The sequence below is a fragment of the Phycodurus eques genome, chromosome 13 (assembly GCF_024500275.1).
Source record: "Phycodurus eques isolate BA_2022a chromosome 13, UOR_Pequ_1.1, whole genome shotgun sequence".
Lineage (NCBI taxonomy): Eukaryota > Metazoa > Chordata > Actinopteri > Syngnathiformes > Syngnathidae > Phycodurus > Phycodurus eques.
In genome coordinates this window covers 5,802,575-5,824,101 of record NC_084537.1, presented here as the reverse complement: position 1 = coordinate 5,824,101, position 21,527 = coordinate 5,802,575, and the positions used below count along the sequence as shown (strand labels likewise).

Here is a 21,527-nt window from a genome sequence, read left to right as displayed (position 1 = left end):
GGCCAGCCGAGAGACATAGTCTTTCCAGCGTGTCCTGGGTGGTCCCCGGGGTCTCCTCCCGGTGGGACGTGCCCGGAACACCTCACCAGGGAGGCGTCCGGGAGGGCTCCGAATCAGATGCCCCAGCCACCACATCTGGCTCCTCTCGATGTGGAGGCGCAACGGCTCTACTCCGAGCTCCTCCCGGATAACCAAACTTCTCACGCTATCTCTAAGGGAGAGCCCGGGCACCCTGCGGAGGAAACTCATTTCGGTCGCTTGTATCCAGGATCTTGTTCTTTCGACCCACAGCTCGTGACCATAGGTGAGGGTAGGAACGTAGATCGACCGGTAAATCGAGAGCTTCGCCTTTCGGCTTTGGTCCTTCTTCACCACAACGGAGGTTGATCAAAAACCTTTTTATTGTGAATATGAACGGTTACTGTCGGACATAACAACACCCAAAAAAGACATCCAATTAGTCTTTTGATCAAACCTTTATCCCGAACCCACAGACACTTGGCGCGCCCCGGTGCCAGACATCCAATTAAAAGTCACAGTCAGACACCTTCAATGCTTCACATGTCAGAACTTAGAGAACTCAATTCACATTATTGAAATTGCATTCCCTCCTCCTGTTTTTTTCTATTATAGTACCGTAGCGAGTAACGGCCCTGCAGTTGTGTTTTGTGAATTGGTGTTATACTTTCCTTCTACAATTTCCTACTGTCTGCGAGACCATGAATGTGTCTAAATGTGATTAGATGAGCGAGTGTCTGAATGTGGTTGGATGAGCAAGTCCAGGGGTAGGGCGACTGCTCCTGGGGATGGCGGGAAGTAATCCCTCAGTACTCCCTCGCTATATCGTGGTCCACTTATTGCAGATTCATTGCATCACAGATTGTTATTTTATAGATCGGTGTAGTGCAGTTACCCACCTGCAAATCTCTCAGACAGTTAACTTTATTTTATGTGGCAGTTATGACACATTTAAGGTCAACTGGGCTCTTTTTCTAAACAGATGGTTGAGCTATCTCTGTTTGACTAATTGAAAAAAAAAAAAGATAAATAGTTACAAAACTTTACAACAGCATAATCTATTACAAGGAATTGCATTATATTTGAGGGTGTTTCATGTTCCTGTGTCTACATCCATGAATTGCAAAAGAATACATAATTAAAGTTTGATTAACTAAAGGCAGCCTTCCTTATTTTTTCATTGCCTCTTCATAGGACTTTCATGAATTCACTGGAGCTAATTATGAGACCAACGGCAATAAGATGTTTCAATGAACATCAAAGTGGGTGCAAACAAGTCATTGCTGTGGCAGAGCATAAACAAGCTTTAACAAAACGAAAACAGCAACGTGGTCCACCAGGACTGGTAGGCTTGATAGCACTCTACATCAGCAGTTTGATGGTGCCTGATAATGACCTGGCCTGGGAGTTATGGCTTGATCAGCTTCCAAAAGTGGATCAATTATTGTACAGGCGGAGATTCAAGATTCCATTCTGACGCAGTAAATTGTTCCTTTTCAGGCCTCCTTTTAGAGACTGAGAAGAGGACAGTCATGAGGGTTGTTGCAATTGCAATGTGTCTCTACACGCTTATACTCTATGTGCTCAGAACAAAGTACAAACCCCAATGCCAATGAGGTTAGGATGTGTAATAAATAAATCCATCCATCCATTTTCTGAGCCGCTTCTCCTCACTAGGGTCGCGGGCGTGCTGGAGCCTATCCCAGCTGTCATCAGCCAGGAGGCGGGGTACACCCTGAACTGGTTGCCAGCCAATCGCAGGGCACATACAAACAAACAACCATTCGCACTCACAGTCATGCCTACGGGCAATTTAGAGTCTCCAATTCATGGATGTTTTGGGGATGTGGGAGGAAACCGGAGTGCCCGGAGAAAGTGCCTGTGAGGCTGACGCTCTAACCAGTCGGCCACCGTGCCGCCAATAAATAAATAAATAAATAAAAATAATTCAATAATTTGAGAACCATTTTCGACCCATATTCAATTGAATACTCTACAAGGACAATATACTGTATTTAACTGTTCAAACGTGATGAACTGATGAACGTTGTTTTTTTGCAAATACTCTCATTTGGAATTTTATGCCTGCGACACATTCCAAAAAAGCAGGGACAGAGACGGCAAAAGTCTGGAAAAGTTTAGCAATGCTCAAAAAACACCTGTTTGGATCAGTCCACATGCGAACAGGTTTATTGGAAACAGGTGAGTGTTATGTTTGGGTATAAAAGGAGCATCCCCGAAAGGTTCAGTTTTTTACAAGCAAGGCTGGGGTGAGGTTCACCACTTAGTGAACAACTGCGTGAGCAAATAGTCCAACAGTTTAAGAACAATGTTTCTCAACGTACAATTGCAAGGAAGTAAGGGATTTAATTATCCACGGTCCATAATATTATCAAAAGATTGAGTGAATCTGGAGAAATGTCTGCACAATATGCGGCAATGTCGTAATGGGCACGGCAGTTCTTTTGAGTATACTGAATCATTGGAATCAGTTTGTTAAAAAAGATTCATTCACCGAATTGTTTAGATCTTTTTTCACAAAAAACATTCAAGTGTTACCTCATGTAGCGTAATGGGTCAAATAAAATTGTAATTCATTTAGGAGAAAAGAATAAACTGGAAGCGATGCCTGCGTTACTTCCGGTTTAGCGTAACTTTAAATTACAGCGTTATAAATGAAGATATTTTAGCTATTAAGAGGGGCACTACGTCGCTTTTTATGTGGATAAAATTTAGGAAAAACGACGCGAAACCTTGTTATCAGTCTCGTAATCTGAAGGTCGCGTGCGACACTTTATGAAATTTTGATAAGAGTTCTAGACGGCCAACGGTTTCTTTCCTCCAACCCATACACACACAACAATGCAGGTAGTGAATTTTATGGAAAATGTAATGATCTAAGATGGGGATTCTACAGGGAAGAACACAGAAAAACACAAAACAAACAAAGTACAGACGAACATTGGCAAAGGAAACTGACTTGTGATGTGAGATTGGTAGCATGAGCGTGTAGTGAATGCATATAGCTGGGGATTCCTGTTCTCGTTAATTTAAACCTAAATAGGCACTAATTTGTACTTTTAGTAGACTGCCATGTTGGATTTACGTGTCTTTAACACGATTGAGGACGGCCGGGGCCCGGGTGTCTCTGCTCGCAAGACGTTCGGAACGGGGGCGTTGTGCTCCCTACTGTCGCCGCTGTGGCCAAGCTCAAAGAACAAATCATTTCATAAACTGATTGGCTTCAGTCTGTTCACTAAAAAGATTCGTTCTTCTGAACAAAACGTTTGCGAACGAAACAACACTACGGCAAGGCCGAAAACCAACATTAATTGCCCGTGACCTTCGATCCCTCAGGCAGCACTGCATTAAAAAGCGGCATCAATGTGTACAAGGATGTTGCGACGTGGGCTCAGGAACACTTCAGAAAACCATTGTCACTTAAGACAGTTCGTCGGTGCATCAATATATTGTACTATATTCAAAATATTGTTGACTATTAACTCTTAAAATGGAAACGATTCAAATGTAGCACAATCCCCAATTAATTTTACTGCAAATGATAATCCCCCCACCAAAAAAAAGCATAGATGAGGGACACTTGAATATATTTGACTTGGTATTCATGAGACTCCACTTCGACTTGAACTACTGTACAGGACTTGACAAGTCATCCTTTTTCTATTCGAAAATCAGAATTTTTAATATAGTTTGTTTTGAAAGCAATATTTTTCAATGTCGTGTGCTGGGCAAACCTGTCAAGGCGAAAGTCACAACAACACAATAACAACTTACACGTTCCTGCTGTCCAGCGTGCGATAGCCGCGTGAGCGTGAGCTGTGGGGGGCGCTCTGGAGTGCCGCGATGTCAAAGGCAGCCGTGTCGGCCTCACCGCCGCCCTCGTCGTCGTATGTGATGATGTTCTCACGGACGTCATCATCCTCCAGTGGTGACAGCGAGTCACGCTTTTGACGCCTCAACGACAATGACAGGGCACTCACCGCTACGGTGTGATGGCAGCAGATACAAAGGAATTGAAGGAAGACGTTGGGGAAAAAATGATGAAAAAGAGCAAAAGGAAGTCACAGGGGAAATAAAAAAAAAGAGAATGAGGAGGAAAAGGGGGTGTAGGAGATGGAGAAACATTAAGGTAGACAAAGAGGTGAGACAAAACAAATTCAAAGGAGGCCTTGGGTTAGAGGGCAGGTGTATCATATCAGCAGGCTGCAAGCCACCACTCTGTAATTGACTTTGAGCTCCAGCCAGGCAAATAAAAGCTTTATTCTCCCATGACTCTGTCACTGCTTATTTCCAAAACACAGAATAACATTTCACTGGGGGAAAAAAAAATAGACTGCAGCTCCTTGGATGCCTAACAATTTTAATACATTTTTGTAGATGTTAGTATACCTGGAGACCGTCAGTAGATAAGAGTGGCACCAACCACTAAGGTAGGCTACATAACAGGATTTGGCACTGATATGAATTATACCCAAAACAAACGTTTGTGCTCAACAATGACACTTCATCACCCATCAACATGCATGTGCAATGTGCCACAGTCAGACCTCCAGTCAAGATCAAGAGTCACGATATCATCGCACGGAAGAGAACATCATCATTGAGCTTTCAAAACCAAAAGGTAGCTGGCATTCTGTAATTATACAGAAATGTAGATTTAGAATCTCGATAGTCATTGGACAGTGTGCAACAAAATTGAGGGTTTGTTTAATGCTCAAGCATTTTTCATACTTGAACTTTCTATACTTGTTTATACTCTTTCACTCCAGCAAAAGCCTCTTTCATCACCTTCACGCAATATTCCATTCCTTTGAGATTGAACAGGTCTCATCCAGAATGATAATGTCCCTATCAACAAGGCATGAGTAGGGATTCAACGGAGTGAATAGAAATGACAACGACGCTGGCCACGAACCAACTCTTTCTCCGCACCCAGACATTATTCAATTGAGCATTTGTGATTTCCTGCTCAGGTGGAAGTGACATTTTATTGTGCGGCTACCCGAAATACGAGCCAAGAAAATTAAGCATAACAGTACGCTTCCTTTCAAGGCAGCTGTGGCGATAAAATATTTACGCTACTGCTTTCATACTTTCATATGGAGATTAGGCATGCTGGCATGTGGTGAAGGATAAATGTGTATTTATTTGTCTTTTCATATGTAGATTGGCTTAAAACTGTTTTGCAGGCTTTCAATTGTAATTATATAGCTAATGTATAAATGGCATTGAGTGGTCTAATAAAAGACATTCACAGACTAAAATAAGCAGCGATCTGTTGTGGAAAAATATGATCGTTCACGTTGGTGTTTGAAATAACATTCCCATTTTATCACGACCGACTTCTGATATCGTAATAAAACTTACCCAGTAGAGTTGCAACACACGCCAATATGGCCAGCAGAGCTGCAGTGCTGAGGCCGGGCGAAGGCAACGTGGAGTGCTGGGGGAGACACGCCGCTTCTCGTTCCCAGTCCCATTCACCTTCAGCCTGTTTGCCCTTCTCCCTCTCCTCAGTCTTTGCCCCTCCTCTCAGGCAGGGACAGACAGACACTGTGACAGTGCCAGTGCTGGTGAGACCTGATGTTCCATCTCTTAGAACCAGTGGCACGTAAAGCGTTAGAGTGGAAGATGGAAAACGGGACAGTGGCTGCAGCTGGGACAGCAAGACCAACCTCGCTGTGGGACCTGCAGCGAGATAATTAAGGTGACAATCTTTCAAATATTGTCAGCGTAACATGCCTTTTGTTGTTGCTGTTAATGCCTGCAGCAGCACAGAAACCTGAACACTGTTGTATGTAGGTTATAAAAAGATCCATTGTGGTGTCTAAACTCTATAAAACACATCTAAGACTTGTGAATCCTACGCAGACCGCAGCAGTGACACTCATGTTAATATGTGTCAATGAATAGTCATTTTCTTCAGTCTTCAGCTTGTTTTTCCTCACTTTTTCGTTTAGAAGCAGCACTATCAGATACGCAAGATCAACACATGCAGTTTGAGCTATGACCTTTCCCAGCTGAAACATTTATCGATTTCAACGTACTGTCTTTTTTTTTTTTTTTTTTTGCAAGAAAATCAAAGTTGAAAAGAAACAAAACAGAACTGCAATAATTTGGTATTGGCATTACAAAGTGCATTATGCCCTAATGATGATCTATTACCTTATCCTTACTACTGACAGATCCTATAGGGAAGTGGTTCTCAAACTACAACTACAAAAACCTACATCAAGTACGACCTCAACAAATCTCCAAGTACCGCCAACATTACAATACAGTAATGTAGTAGGCCAAGCGGTTATCAGAAGGAGGCAGAGGTTTTATTCCATATTTAATATTATTATAAGCCAGTGAAACGTGATGCATGGTTTGTTTGAACATTAACACTGCGCTTAAATGATTCAATTAAAATGTATTGCACTGAAAAGTTAAATAAAGTTGTACCTAAATGTTTGTTTAAAAACAAACAAAAGATTAAATCCAAATGTGTTGTACTTTAAAGTTAAATGGAAACTGAACTGTAACAGTACTTACATTTGTACCTTCCTTCACTTTCCTGGCAGCTGTTTATTTATTTATAGTTATTTTCATTTATTCAAATACACGAGATCGTATTTTACATTTTAAATGTATTTTGCTTCATTTGTATTTAGTTCATGGTGAGGATAAGCGATACAGAAAGTGGATGGATTCTTTTGCGTAGTCCCGCCTACCACTAGTGGCGCACGTACCACACCCAGCATCACTACTGTGCGGGCTGTATTTTACAGTATTTGGGAATTGCCATAATAATGCATTACACAGCCCTATTATCCTCCCATTGTCCTCTCCGTTAGTTTGGATTTGCGTTGTTGCTGCTCGGGAACAGGATCCCCCAGGCTTCAAATTATAATTACAGAGAGAACCGCAATCTATCATTGAAGACACACTACTTTTTATGTACCATCATATTTCTCATCAGCGCATAATGCAAAGAAAAGGCATCCTGATGTGCACTGCCCAAAAAAATTACAATGGAGTCAGGGATCTGGTGTCTACTCATGGAAGTCGATCATCATTATTGAATGTTTGCACCATCTTATCCAAAAAACACTAACAGATGTATTTCATGAAGCAGCTGCACAAATGCTGACTTTGCCAGAGGAGCTGTGCTGTGATACATTTAGAGAATTTTCATGAAAAGTGCTAAGCATAACTATTATCAAATAAACCCCATGTCAAAAATCAAGTGTTGACTTGAATAAAGCAAATATCCTTGGTGTCAGACTGGGAAAGAGAAACATCAGGAAAAGAACTTGGAGCAACCATGAGATTTTGTTGATTTCCTTATGTTTTCGCTTTGCTACTGTTTAATCTCGCATCAAAGAGGCAATGACTTCTGTCTGTGAATATGTTAGTCTCAGTGACTGTGTGAGTGGTATTCATTTTCTCTCTTCGTGTTGTGAGCTGTTATAGGCTGCAGCTCCACGCGATGCAACAGGATAAATGGTACAGTAAATTCGATGGATGGATGAGTGAAAGGGATATTAAGCTATTTATATAGATGCTTCAATAATCCATGTCGAGAAGAATGTGCTCCTAGATGTCAGTCGTGGACATATCCTGAGCTGCACGAGTTGAAAGACCACATCGTTCGGTCAACCACAGTAACGATGCAGTATTAGATAAAGATGGACAATAAATGAAATATTGTCAGTTATTAACAGTAACAGCCAAGAAACTAGTGCGTGTCAAGGGATGGTCTCTGCTTTGATTTTCTAGTCACAGTAGCAGATTAATGAGCTTTACTTGGTTTTGCATTATGTTCGGCAGGATGTGTTAACATAAGGGGAGCGATATAACAGGGAAATCGAGTTGGCCACTCGAAGCGATGGATCGATATTGAGGACGGGAGTAGGAAGGGTCGTCAGATGTTTGGGTTGGGAGAAAAGAAGGCAAACTAGAAAATAAAAACAAAAAAGGAAGGCGGCATAAGGCAAAAAATGTGATTAAGAGCGTCAAAATGTAAAAAAAAAAAGATGTTTCTCTGCTGAGGAAACAAAAACAAATTAAGACAAATAAAATGAAGGGGAATGATTGAGTGCTTACCACCACTGTCCCTGACACTGAAGTTGAGGGCAACGCTGGATTCTGGAGGGATGCTGAAATACACAGTGCTGTCATTGCCTCCCTCATCTCTATCAATCGCCCGCAACACCTGCACCACCTGCAACCCAGAGATAGAGGGGAGAGCATCAATGTGTGCGTGGCGGGGGTTGGAAAAACAGCAAGATGAGAAAGAAAGAGTAATGAGAGAAACACGCACATGTTGCTTTTAGCAAGCAATAAGCCATTAGTCGGTGTCAGCAGAAATCAAAACAAGCCAAACAATTAGCATAGCGGTGCATGCGAATGAAGTGTACTACACGCTAAATAAATAACTGTGTGACGTGAATCGCCTTGCCCAAATACGCTGCTATATGGCTTTCAATTTAGTGAGAGCATTTGCGCAAGTCAATAGTGGCAGCGGTAACAAAATGAATCTGAAAGGATGTCTTACATCAGCCTAAGCTGATGGGTAATTTCTTTTTAATGAAAAACGGCCTTCATTACGATGCAAGACATCCTTTTAGAGATTATTTGAGCGCACGCTTAGGGAATGCAGAGCTCAAGAGGTTTTCATGCCTTCTGAGCTTGATAGTGTAACCAAGGCCTTGTGAGTAAGCACGGCAGCATTATGGTATCAGTTGCTGCGTGTGAATATTGGATTGTGTGTTGTGACTAATGACTTGTCACACACAGAGATGTGCACACGCCCCAACCCATTTGAGGATATCATACACTTTTTTTTTTTTTCATGGAATGTCACTACAGCTGAGTCACATTGCTGCATAGGCAAACATTACAGGCACACACACTAAAAAAATCCACAACATTCCCATAGAAATTCAGTGACAAAACCAATAGCATGAGCAGAGCAATGAAAACAGCTGTAAAAACAACAAGTGGGAAACGATGCCAAATAACAGAGAGATCCGCGCCGTATACGAAAGCTTAGAATACAAACGCCATTTCTGACTAGAATCAATATTTCAGCAATCTAGAAATTCAAATTAGGCAATTTTACATCATGTCGTAGGGAGAAAATACACATATTATTATTATTATTATATCGCAAAAAAATACATTACATATATGTAATTTACTGTATAGGACTTGTATACCTTTCCGATGGTGGATGAGTCACACATGGCTGTCGTGTACTGCCTATCCAGCTCTGGAGCATTGTCATTCAGGTCTAACGTCTCGATTGCAACCAAAACCCGAGACACCTGGCTGGGGTTGTCTGAAGAGGCAATTAAGACACAGATTGTTTACAACACAAAGTCCACACAAACATTTCCAAATATAAAAATTCTATGAACACAATTCCCAGCTGCAATAAAAAATAATAATAAATCCCTGTAAATGCACACAAAGGTGCAATGCGCACACCATAAAAACGGATCAATTGTACTTGTGGGTAAACTCGACCATTTTGGTGTTAATCCAAACTTTAGCACTCAGATCTCATTAGTGAGTTTGCTGAATATAAAGTCTGAATTGGCTGGTGCTGCAGCTCCCAGGTCCTCAGATGGAAAATATCTGACGTTTCCACTGCACACGACCCAAATAAAACGGTTCCAATCGGAGGCACAACAGTGAGTGTATGTTTGTGTGTGTGTGTGTGTGTGTGTGTGCGCGCGCGTGCGTGTGTCTGTGTGAGTGAGTATGTGAGAGAGAGAGAGAGAAAACATGCAGAGAACAGTTAATCTGCATGGAGTTACACAAGAGTGTAGTTCAAATGGATTAGCGGGGGGGTATTCTATAGCTCATTCACTTGGATTGACACACTTGGACGAGCTCTCACAGCCACGCTTGAAATGTGTGGGGTCCCATTCTGAGCTGAACATGGGTGTTGACACAATTCTGGCTGAACAGCACATACTGTAGCCACACAAAAATGTGGTAAAATACAATATGTACACACACACACATGCTCACTCTTTCCGATTCCTGAAAATCGGCCCTTACTGTACTGTAATGCCATCGGGGTGAACTGTCTGCCCGTGGCCATCATAAAACCTGCTGTGCACAACGTCAACACTGCCTCCAACAGTTCGTTTATTAGCTGGGGCTCATTATTGGAGACAGACACTTACTGTGCTCATCTGTCAACAAAACACCGCTCCCAAAAGAAGCCCTGCAAATGTTTAGAGCAAAGATGAACTTGATTCTTGGCCAAACTTCTGTTTATTTCAACAAAATTTTACTCATTGCTTGATTAGCATGTCTGACAGCAATGTGGGAAAAAAGGCATGTCAAGTATGTGGAAGGAACTTGTTGTGAGAATTAGGTTCGGGTCGTTGGCATTGATGTAAATGTTGACTCCCGCAAATTTGATGGAAGAGGAAGGTCTGCTCGTCAACTTCATCTGTTATTTGGCTGTTTTCATATCTCAAGTGAAGACTAACTACAAGTCACAATGTTTATAGGTATATATATCCATCCATATATATATATATATTTAGATAGATAGATAGATAGATAGATAGATAGATAGATAGATAGATAGATAGATAGATAGATAGATAGATAGATAGATAGATAGATAGATAGATAGATAGATAGATATTAGATTTTACACCGATTTGATTTGCTTGATTGGTATCAACCGATAATTAGGGATGCCAAAATTCCCCTGAGAATCAAATAAGTTGTCTTATTTTTTTTCCTTTCCTTGCTTTTTTTTCTCTTTTCAGTTTGATTCCCAGCAGAGCCTCAAATAACCCCAAACGTACAGTGTATATTGATCCTTTGGAATGCAGGAACGAAGTATTTGTGCCAACCTAAAAGTCTTCCAATTTGTTTGATGACGCAAATGCTAAGCAGCTTATTAAACTGCATTACACAAGGGATACAGCTGTGCATTTTTGTGACCATGTAATTAGGAGTTTACAACTTGCCTAAACCTAAAAACACATAGACAATTAGGTAAAGGGGTTAGCAGAGGTAAAAAGCTGGATTCATCACTTTACATGCAGAGTAAAAAGAAAATAAACACATGTTGTTGACGTGTCACTCTTAAGTGATATGCAAAGAATGACTTCTAACCTCTCTGGGTGGCAATGACAGTAATGTTGTGCCAGTGCTCACGTTCCCGGTCTAGTTCCATGGCTGTAGTGATGAGGCCGGTGTCTGGGGTGATGCGAAATAGAGCCTCTGGGTCTGACTGAGGATCAATGGAGAACCTGGAGAAAACCAAGTGAGAAAAATAGCTGTGTTGAGCGAGGAGTGGTAAAGTGAGGTACAAGAAAAAGGGGGCATAGTAAAGTTCAATAAAATCGTGACGCTAAAGGGAAGAGAAAAACGCAATGTGGGGAGTGAAAGACGAAAACAGTGTGCGAGGGAGCGATAAGCGAAAGTCTTCAGTCAAATGGCCAAAGAATTAATATAGGGAGATTATCAAAGCTGATAGGGACTCTTTTGAAGTGCGACAGATCATTTGAATATCTCTTTTGATACATCAACTATCATTCAACTCCCCATACACTCACGATTACCACTTTTGCCTATGCTAATTGGGGCATCATTTAGTTTCATTGCAGACAAATTACTACCTTACCCTCCTCAAAACCATTGGAATAACCTTCTGCAACAAAGAAGCGTTGGATCTGTGCAAGCGTCCGCGGATGCTTTCTGGCTCAGGGGAACACTGAGTGGGCTTTTGATTATCTTAAATCATTTGTTTAGCAGTAACCGTTGCTAAGCTTCAATCCAAGGAGTTGAATATCCATGATTTACAAATGTGCCTGAGAATAATTACCAGTATTGATTTTTTTTCCCCCCCTCTGAGAGATTAAAAAAAGCACAGTAGAGCTGTTATTTTATGATAAAATAATATTTAAATTAGGAGTTTTATGGAAAGATAGGACTTGGAACTGTTAACAATAAAGACAATAACAGAAAACATGATGAACAAAGACACTGTTTATATTCAAACATAGTTGTGTGTGTCAAACAAAATCATTCTAAGTACACAGTATACTGGTAATTTCCCTTAAAGACAGTAAAAATGATGACATCTTACGCTTTATACTCATGCAAATTTTTATACTATTAAAATAAGAGCACTATCCAGTAATATAGAGCTGGAGATTAAGTTTGGTTACAGTGAGGGCAGTATAAGGGTAGGAAATTTGAATTTACCTGATGTTGTTAGTTAGACCAGTATCTGGGTCGACAGCGCTGACTCGGCCCACAGTGCAGGCTGGAGGGCAGTTTTCTGAAACATCCATGTGGTATCGTGCCCTGGAGAACCTTGGAGGTTCGTCCGCATCCAGCACTGCGACTCTGATTGAAGCTCGGTCTTTAATAGATCCTCGACGCAAGAAGCGAGGGTCCACGGTAGGGTTGAGAACCTCCACTGAGAAGGAGTAGGAACTGCGGCTTTCATAGTCTACAGCCTGGCGAGAGAATGATTGTACAATTAGTAACAAGCATCGCATAGCGTGGAACCACTTAAGCTCTGGATACATGGATGCTATATGGATTCTGTAATGGTCGTCCTTTTGAGAGCGGCGATATGGAAAAGAGTTTTTTTTTCCCATTGCACGCTATTTTCAGCCTTTAAATACTGCAAGTGTTTGTTTGTATATCAAAAGCAGAACGATAGAAGAGGAGAATTATTGTGAGAAATAACAACTCAAGAGGCAATCAGCTTCAGAAAATATATAATGGTACTCTGTTAAATATCCTATATACACTGTAAATAATACTTAGATATTTATTTATTTATTTTATGAGTGGTTGACTAGCAGGAGTACATTTACCGTTTATAACCAATGACATTTCCCATTGGTCTAAATGTATCCAGGTAATTGCAATGGGGTACGGAATTAAGAGGTGCTGAGTGTGAGACGGTCTGAGTGTCGGCAGAATTTTGACTCTCTCATGTAACTAATTGAGGTAAACCCTGTTTGGAATCCAGCACCTCTCCACAGTGAGCCGGACATGTTAACCACGACTTCATCATGCTGCCTTAGTAAGAGTAATTCTGATTTTTTCATAATGTCATTATTAGCCTATTAATGCAGAATGTATCCATTTACAATCACACTTGAAAAAAACTCTATACATCACCATGGCAACTCATGGCGTCATCTACTTTGAGCCTGACTAAGATTGAGTTGAAAGCCTCCTTTGCATCCTAGCATCTACAGAGATTGTGTTTTGGATTGGAACCTGCTCTCATAATGTTTTATGAGACCTATTTGCCTGAGGTGACCATGTGACATATTATATCTAATCTGCAAGCTATGATCATCTTTGAAGAGCAGCTTGTTACACAGTGTGGACAAATAGACACATACATGGATATTTTGTGTGGAAAACAATAATGAGTGTGGGTATGTTTATGAGCTGTTCTTTTCAGTGTACATGGCTTTAGATCTTCTGTCAGTATGCGTGTGTTCTTAAAGTATGTCTGCAAGCATGCATAATTTTTTTATGAGTGGCACAGAAAAAGCATGCTGGGCAGCAGATAAATAGGATCTCTGGCTTTGCAGAATATTTGCTGTCAGATTCTAGTAAAAAAAATAAAAAAAATCTTTGTGATTATTCAGGCTTCAGTGGGAATATTGATATACTCTTTCCTGCTCTCTTTATTTCTGGTCTCTCATTTTCTATTCCCCCCACATCCCCTTCTCTGTGAGTTCTATATCTCAGTCATCAGATTTAGCAAGAAATTGACATGTTGTATTGGAAGAGAGAGAGAGCAATGTAATTGCTAGCATACCGCGACAGAAAGCAACAAACAAACAAACATTAAAAAAAAAAAAAAAACAAGGCAAATGTCCGATGAAAGACGCAAAGACAAAGAGGCAGTGGGCACATATTTATGTGTGTTGTGTTGGGAACGAAAAAGTTGTCTTAACATGATTCTCATTAGCATATCAGTCCGAGGAGGAGAGGTGTCACTTGCACTGTGAGTATACACTCATCGCCATTGCCCTCCGTTTTTTCATCCAGCGCAACATCAAGCCAATCTGCCTCCCACATTCTTTGCTGACACACTCTATCACCCACCCACTGATGCCCACCCATCTCTTTTTCCTAATATGTCAGTGACAGGGGGCAAGCTCTAACAAACCTCATCACACACTCAAAAGCTTCGCCCTTATTCGTCTGAACAGGAAACACCTTATCACCCACAAGCGCAAGTGTACCATGCCCCCCCCACACACACACACACATAAATTAATTGGGTTCGTGTCAATCAATATTTTCATGCACTGACACTTCACATTTTCACATTTTTATATTTCTCTGCCTCCAAACATATTTTCTCTCAGCTCGGCCATCAATTCTACTTCAGAGGCATTTATAATTGTTCAGCTTGTTTGACATTGCCAGTAAAATGATCATTTTACTTTAACAGAGTGGGTACTAGTAGATTATAGTAGATCATACTGTATTGTACTACAGTAGGCTGGTAAATAAGGCCGTGACGATTCTGCATCGAAACAGAAAACCGCCGTCTTCAAATATACAATCCTGTGTTGTCTTTGAAATGGCAGAACTGCAACACGCCCTTTCAACTGTGTTCCTCTATTCTACATATTGCCCGAGGTTACAGTGCAACCAAACTTAATATAATTTATATTAATATATTTTTTAATTAATTTAATAAAAAGTAAGCCGAAATTGAAGATACATTTCTTCATCAAGCCTCCTCCAACTGCTTGTCATGGGATTACTTTTTCCAGTCTGCCCATTTTGCTGTCGCACGAAGTCAGTGAAAGTCCATCTTCGTCCCCAATGTTGTGTCCAATAACGTAAGCACAACAACTGTGTGCCAACGGTACGTTCTTCCAACTCACTACTGTTGTGCGCATTCCATAACATGCCTTTTGCAACACTGCTGTAACACCTGTAGGGCAGTGTAGTGTTTAGTTTGTACTTCGTGCTCACTGTTCTTAACCAGGCTGTGCAGAGAGAGCGCTAGGCTGTTGCAACTCCTTTGAGACAGTGGGAGAAACGTTTTTGTTTTCACCTGTCTTGTTATTTAATTTCTAGTTTACGAGTGACTATTATAATTTTATTTTTTACAATCATGTACCATTAAATGTCCTAAATAAATAGTCTAGAAATAAGGACTGATATAGAAATGTCTGGTTTATTTGTGCCACACGTTTGTGTGTGTGTGTGTGTGTGCGTGCGGTGTGTGTATGTGTGAATGTTGGTTAACGTCAATGCTAAACTATATTCATAATGTATAATGTGACTGTCGATGAAAAGCTTCATAGCTTGTGACCAGAATGTATGCAAGGTAGATCCCTCGCTCGGTACGTTCAAAATGAATGGAGCCGGCAGCTTCCTTTCAAATATCCACATTTTCCCTTTAACTCTCGCCAGTCTCCTCTCTCTCTTTAACAACCTGCTTGTTCCTTAACTCTTAATGTATCTTTTTATGTTTTAAGAAATGTGATCCAGTACAATATATTGTATATGCAGCATCAAACGCCGATACAGATTCGTTGTTCAGGGCGTCCATATATACAATCGCTATTTGGGATGGACATCTCGTTACATCTAGTTAGCCTACCCTTCCCGCGATGCAGGAGCCAATCATGTTGAAGCGGGGCGAGTCTTGCTGAGAAAGGGCGTGGGATTACTTAGAATTTCTATGAAATGGGATGTTCCCTTTCCGGGTGTTTCATCTTTTGTAATGTTTTGGCTTTGTGAAAGTGTTTCGGCTTTTGTTGTTTCCTGAAATGTAAAAGTGTTTTGGCTTTTGTTAATTTTTTTCCTGGAATGTAGAAGTGTTTCACAATTTGTTATATTATTTGCACTTCCAGGCCACCGTAGAGGTCAGTGAGGGGAAATGTATCCGAGTAAAAACATACATTTTATTTCGGAAATGTGGTGTAAAAGTAAAAGTGGGCAGAAATATGTAAAGTACAGATATGTGAAAAATCTTATTATTATAGTATTATATTATCAGACCAGCATGACTTAACATCTATTAAATCGTTCATTAAGAAAAGATGCATAAAATCCATAATCCAGCCTCTACAATGTGGGGAAATATATTCTGCTGCTTGGGTTTTTCAAAATACCTTAGGGAAAATAAATCATTGTTGTTTAAAACCCACACAGTATTAATTTATTCATCCAAAACACAAACACAGACAGACACGCGCACACACCTATCCACACGCGCACACACACATACACACACACACCCATATGTTCTTTCCTTTTATGCGCTAACTCCATGGTTCTTTTTTAAGTGGGTATTTAGAAAAAGGATTCCCACTAATAATAGCTTACTAGCCATTATTAAATTATTATATTATATTGTGTGGTTAGCACATCTTCTTCACAGTTAGGTGATTGGAGATCCTCTCCGTAATTGATTGGCGACCAGTCCAATATGTATATATAATATATCAATATGTTACTGGGATGCCATCTGACTGACAAATAACTTGGGGTTTTGTAATAGGTATATTCAATAGTTTGGTGCAAGTACTTTTTGAGGTCGAAATGGCATCAGAGCTATATACTGTCAAAGACGAGAAGCTACTCTTACAGTCAGCACTGCAGTGAGCACACGTGAGAGTGAACAGTGAGCTATGTTCAGCGACAACTCGGTTTTGAGTTTTAACACGTTTCCCATGTTGTCGCTACGCGTTTACATGCCAAGCTGAAGCTAACATGCCACCTTACACTGAATTTCTACATGTATAGAGTCTATTCATGTCAAGGCAGAGCATGTTTCTGCGGTCATATCATCCATCCATCCATTTTCTGAGCCGCTTCTCCTCACTAGGGTCGCGGGCGTGCTGGAGCCTATCCCAGCTGTCACTGGGCAGGAGGCGGGGTACACCCTGAACTGGTTGCCAGCCAATCGCAGGGCACATACAAACAAACAAACAACCATTCACACTCACAGTCACACCTACGGGCAATTTAGAGTATCCAATTTATGCATGTTTTTGGGATGTGGGAGGAAACCGGAGTGCCCGGAGAAAACCCACGCAGGCACGGGGAGAACATGCAAACTCCACACAGTCGGGGCCGGGGATTGAACCCGGGTCCTCAGGACTGTGAGGCTGACGCTCTAACCAGTTGGACCTCCGTGCCGCCCGGTCATATCATAATAACCCTACCTATACCAGGGATTACCCAATATTGACCCAGATTTAAAATTTTTTATTTCATATGACCCTAATTTATAAAGAATTACTGCTGTAAAATCGAAATGAATGTGAATTAATTAGAAACAACACCAAATCTGACCTCCCAAAAATCTAAAATCTGTGGGGTCCCGATACTATCAGCACCGCGGTCCCCCCAAGGATGTGTCCTCTTTCTACACAAACAACTCAAACTGACTCTCAAGTTCCGGAAGAACAGTCATCTGTGTCATCTAAGACAGTGACGAGTTGGCTTATGAACGGGCGCGAAAGCAGTTAATGCTGGAGTCAAACACGCTCAAATCTGTGGCGGTTACAACTGCCTTGTGTCAGCAATTGAGACCTTTGTTTCCTGGGGACTACAATCTCTTATGAACGTCCTCCTCACAAATGTCCAGTTGAGGATGTGCTTTGTGGCTACTAAGTAAACACATCATAGCACAGGAGCTGTTGTCTCTTTTCTACAAACCAGCAACTAAATTGGTTCGATAGTCATAGTCAGTCTGGTTTGGTGCTGCTACAAAGAAGGAGAAAAACCGTCTGTATGGGATAGTCGGGATGGCAGAGAGCAAAAATCAGCCCCTTCCTTCATGAGTACTCCAGTAACTAAGAATTGGGTATAGATAGTCCCAGACTCATCCCATTCCTGGACAGAACCTCAATGTTATTCTCTCTGATAGATTCTAGAGAACTGCTGCACACCAAAACCACCAAATCAAGTATTTTGCTCGTGATATCAGCAACAACCTCCAAAGGGCAAGAGAGAAAGTATCGCAGAATATTCCATGACAAAAAGTACACTGAGTACACCAGGAGATCAGTAGGAGGAATAGAAAGGCCAGGCTGGAGTTTGCCCCAAAAGTACAGTGACGAGCATCAAAATTTATGAGATGGTTTTATGGACTGACGAGACAAAGATGAACCCTTACCAAAGGGCTAGAATGGCTATAGCGTTGGGAAAGGTAGGATTTTGTAATGAATCCAAACATAAGCCCATCTGCACAACTCAGTAGGCCTATAGCATGGCTTGGGCTTTTATGGCTTCTCCTGGGACAGGCTCAATAATCTTTGTTGATAACAATATGGCATACGCAAACAGAACATTGATACACGTTGTCTGTTAAAGAGAGATGCAAATAAACTGATTTGGAAATCTTTATAACGATAAAAATTAACCTGCCCACGTAAATCTCCAGACACAATCCCAATAAAGGCATGCATTTTATCTGCTAAAGAGATGAGTGAAGGGAGTCTTAGCAAATAATGGTTCTGATCTTTGGTGTCTGGGGATTGCCATGGTGTGCTGTAAGTAACGATACTGTCATTTCTTTTAAACAATCAGCATTCTGTAACGTCGAGTTTGATCATACTGTGTAATTTCCATTTAAATGGCTCTCACAATTAGGACAAATTAATTAGCTAACCTACTTACAGCAGTAATGAAACGTGATGCACACCTCCTCAAACAAGCTGACCCAGAGGCAAACATGCACATTTTACAGTGTGCGTGTCTTTGTTTAGCTCACGTTGTACAGTCGATGCACAAGACTTGCCGGGCTATTCTTGATATTACAAGGTGGTTCTCCAGCCTCACTGTCTGTACTGTAATTGATGATGTACTAAAAACTCAATGATCATTTGAACACCGTCCTCGCCTTGTGCTGACCAGAGAGACTGTGCCCCACACAAAACTTTACTTCTTGTGCGTGTGTCCTGCTGTCCTTGGTCTTTCTTTTTTTTTCTGTACATTCTAAATCAAAATCGTGCATCACATTTGTCTGATGACAAGTGCTTTGGACGTTTCTGCCAACCAGCATCACTCCAAGAGTTGAGGGAACAAAGCTTCTTCTTAATCTCCCTTTTGACTTTGTTCTCCCTCTGCTGTCTTTCCTCTTCCTCTCTCATGGTCTCTTGTCTTGTGTATCTCTCTTCTTTTACTCTCAAATTCAGCGAGCCTCCCATTTTTCAACTTCTGACCAAGACTCACTCGCTCTCTCTTTCCCTCCATCACTTTCTTCCTCTGAGGATATTAACACAATCTCTCCTCCTGAGAAAACAAACACAAATAATCCTGGGCTTGCTGCTGGCGTGTGACCGAGGATTAGCCAGTCGTTTTAAACGTGAGCATATGGAAATAAAAACCGCAAACTGACACATGCACAAGCTTGCTTATCCCTCAGGTATGTGGCGAGATTCTGGAGGTGCATAAATACTAGGCTTACACAGCTTGCAGCTGATCAAATGGGACGCACCTCAAATGAGAAGCTCCTGAATAAGGATGATGCTGATATATGTAATTATTTCAACTGATTGACATAAAGTGGATGTAAAAAGTCTTCACACCCCTGTTCAAATGCTAGGTCTTTGCGATCGAAAATCTGACCAAGATAAGTATTTTCAAAGCATTAATGTGACCTATAATCTGTACAACTCAATTGAAAAAATCTTTTAAAGGGAACAATACAAAAATATACAGACAATAACGTGGATACATAATTACCCTCAAACTAATACTTTGTCGCAGCACAATTGGCTTACATAACAGCATTCATTCTTTTTGGGTAGGAGTCTATTATTGTATAACATCTTGTTGTGGCAATATTTGCCCATTCTTCGATGCAAAAACCTTCCAAATTTGTCACTGTAGGTATGGTGTTGTTTTGGTGATGAGCATGGCTGTGTTAACACCAAACACACCTTTTGGAATTACAGTATTGCAAAAACGTTCACTTATGGTTTAGTCACACCGTAACACATTTGGGAGACTTCAAGTGCATCTTTTTTTTTCAAACTGCAGCTATGCTTGGATGTTTTTCTTTGTAATAGAAGGCTTCCGTTTTGCCACCCTACCCCATCCCCCAGACATATAAAGAATACGGGAGGCTGTTGTCACATGTACTTACCGGCCATTACTTGCCAGAAATTCCTGCAGCTCCTTTAATGTTGCTGTCGGGCTCCTGGCAAGCCTCCCTGACCTGTTTTCTTCTTGTCTTTCCATTGACTTTAGTGGGACGTACAGTTCTTGGTGATGTCCCTGCTCTGACAGACTGTATTCTTTTTCCACTTGATGTTGACTGTCTTAACTGTGTTCCATGAATATCTAATGCCTTGGAAATTCTTTCCCCTTCTCCTGACTGTTACCTTTGAACAATAATATCCCTCTGATGCTGTGGAAGCTCTCTTCTGACCTTAGCTTGTGCTATAATATGTGACAACAAAGCACATATTTATTTTAACTTCGCCTTGCAAGGAGATTCTTTTTTATTTCAAATAAATTGTACATGTTAAATGGTGGAAATGGTGCAAAACGTTTTGACTGATTCATCTTGGTTTGATTTTTTTTATGTCACAAAAACCTGCCATTTGAACAGGGAAGTGCAAATTTTATATCCGCTATGTACACCCACATGCTGCAATCTTTCTTACTTGAGGACTATTGCGGCATTTTATAATCTAATATAAAGTAACGCCTTGATGTAAAACGTTTTAATTGGCAATTTCAGAGACCTATATTTGGCATTGTACCAAGCTGCCTGTATCTATCTGTCCCATTCATATGACATAATTTGTCGTGGCTTCCTGTGAGTGTATCAGCTTCGTGTTCAATTAAACAGGCCCAGATTTCACACTGAGTAATTACATTTGTGAGTAAATTGAGACGAGATCGTCATTATTTCAGTATTCATAGTTTGTGTGACATTTTTTTTTTGGTGGTGTTCTTTAAAAGAATTCTCATGTAAAACGAATGCTTTTGCTCAATAGAAGTTGAGAGTGTGTTACGTTACGTGTTAGAGACCATCCAGCATCATGAAGTGCTTTAATGCGGACTCTTTCATTTTTTAGTATAAGCACTCAATGTTTTACCATTTTGTTCATTAGTGAGCAATTACAAGCTGAATTAATCTTTTTATACATCATCAATGCATCAATAGAGAGTAGAGCCGTCGTGAGCCTGGTAGCTAACGTGTGGTGGAAAAAGGAGCATTTTGATCGATTTACAACTACACAAAATGATCATTTTCAGAATAAGTCTCAATTGCACAACATTGGGATTGTTGATGTGATTTTGATGCCTCAGGCCGTTGTAATCCACCAGGGTCAAATCTGGAATTCTTTAGAAATGTGTGAGATCGCGTTCTTCTCAACCCTTGTGGATTTTGATTTTTTAAAAGGTTCCTCAATTAGTACACCAACCACTAGTCTGAGCCCACCCACTACATATTTCCCTCAGGCACTACTGAAGTCTGCTAATTCTCCTATTAC

At 40.8% G+C, this 21,527-nt stretch overlaps 1 protein-coding gene across 4 annotated transcripts in view; it reads right to left on the bottom strand.

Moving 5' to 3' along the window:
- LOC133411656 (uncharacterized) overlaps positions 1-21,527 on the bottom strand; it is a 181,242-nt gene that overhangs the window by 10,374 nt on the left and 149,341 nt on the right. For all 4 annotated transcript variants that reach the window (XM_061694256.1, XM_061694260.1, XM_061694257.1 and 1 more), the window contains 6 exons: positions 12,271-12,527; positions 11,176-11,312; positions 9,246-9,367; positions 8,131-8,248; positions 5,407-5,727; positions 3,814-4,021 (listed from right to left, as the gene is read on the bottom strand). In XM_061694256.1, coding sequence (XP_061550240.1) covers positions 3,814-4,021; positions 5,407-5,727; positions 8,131-8,248; positions 9,246-9,367; positions 11,176-11,312; positions 12,271-12,527 — 1,163 coding nt within the window. The remainder of the gene's footprint in view (positions 1-3,813; positions 4,022-5,406; positions 5,728-8,130; positions 8,249-9,245; positions 9,368-11,175; positions 11,313-12,270; positions 12,528-21,527) is intronic.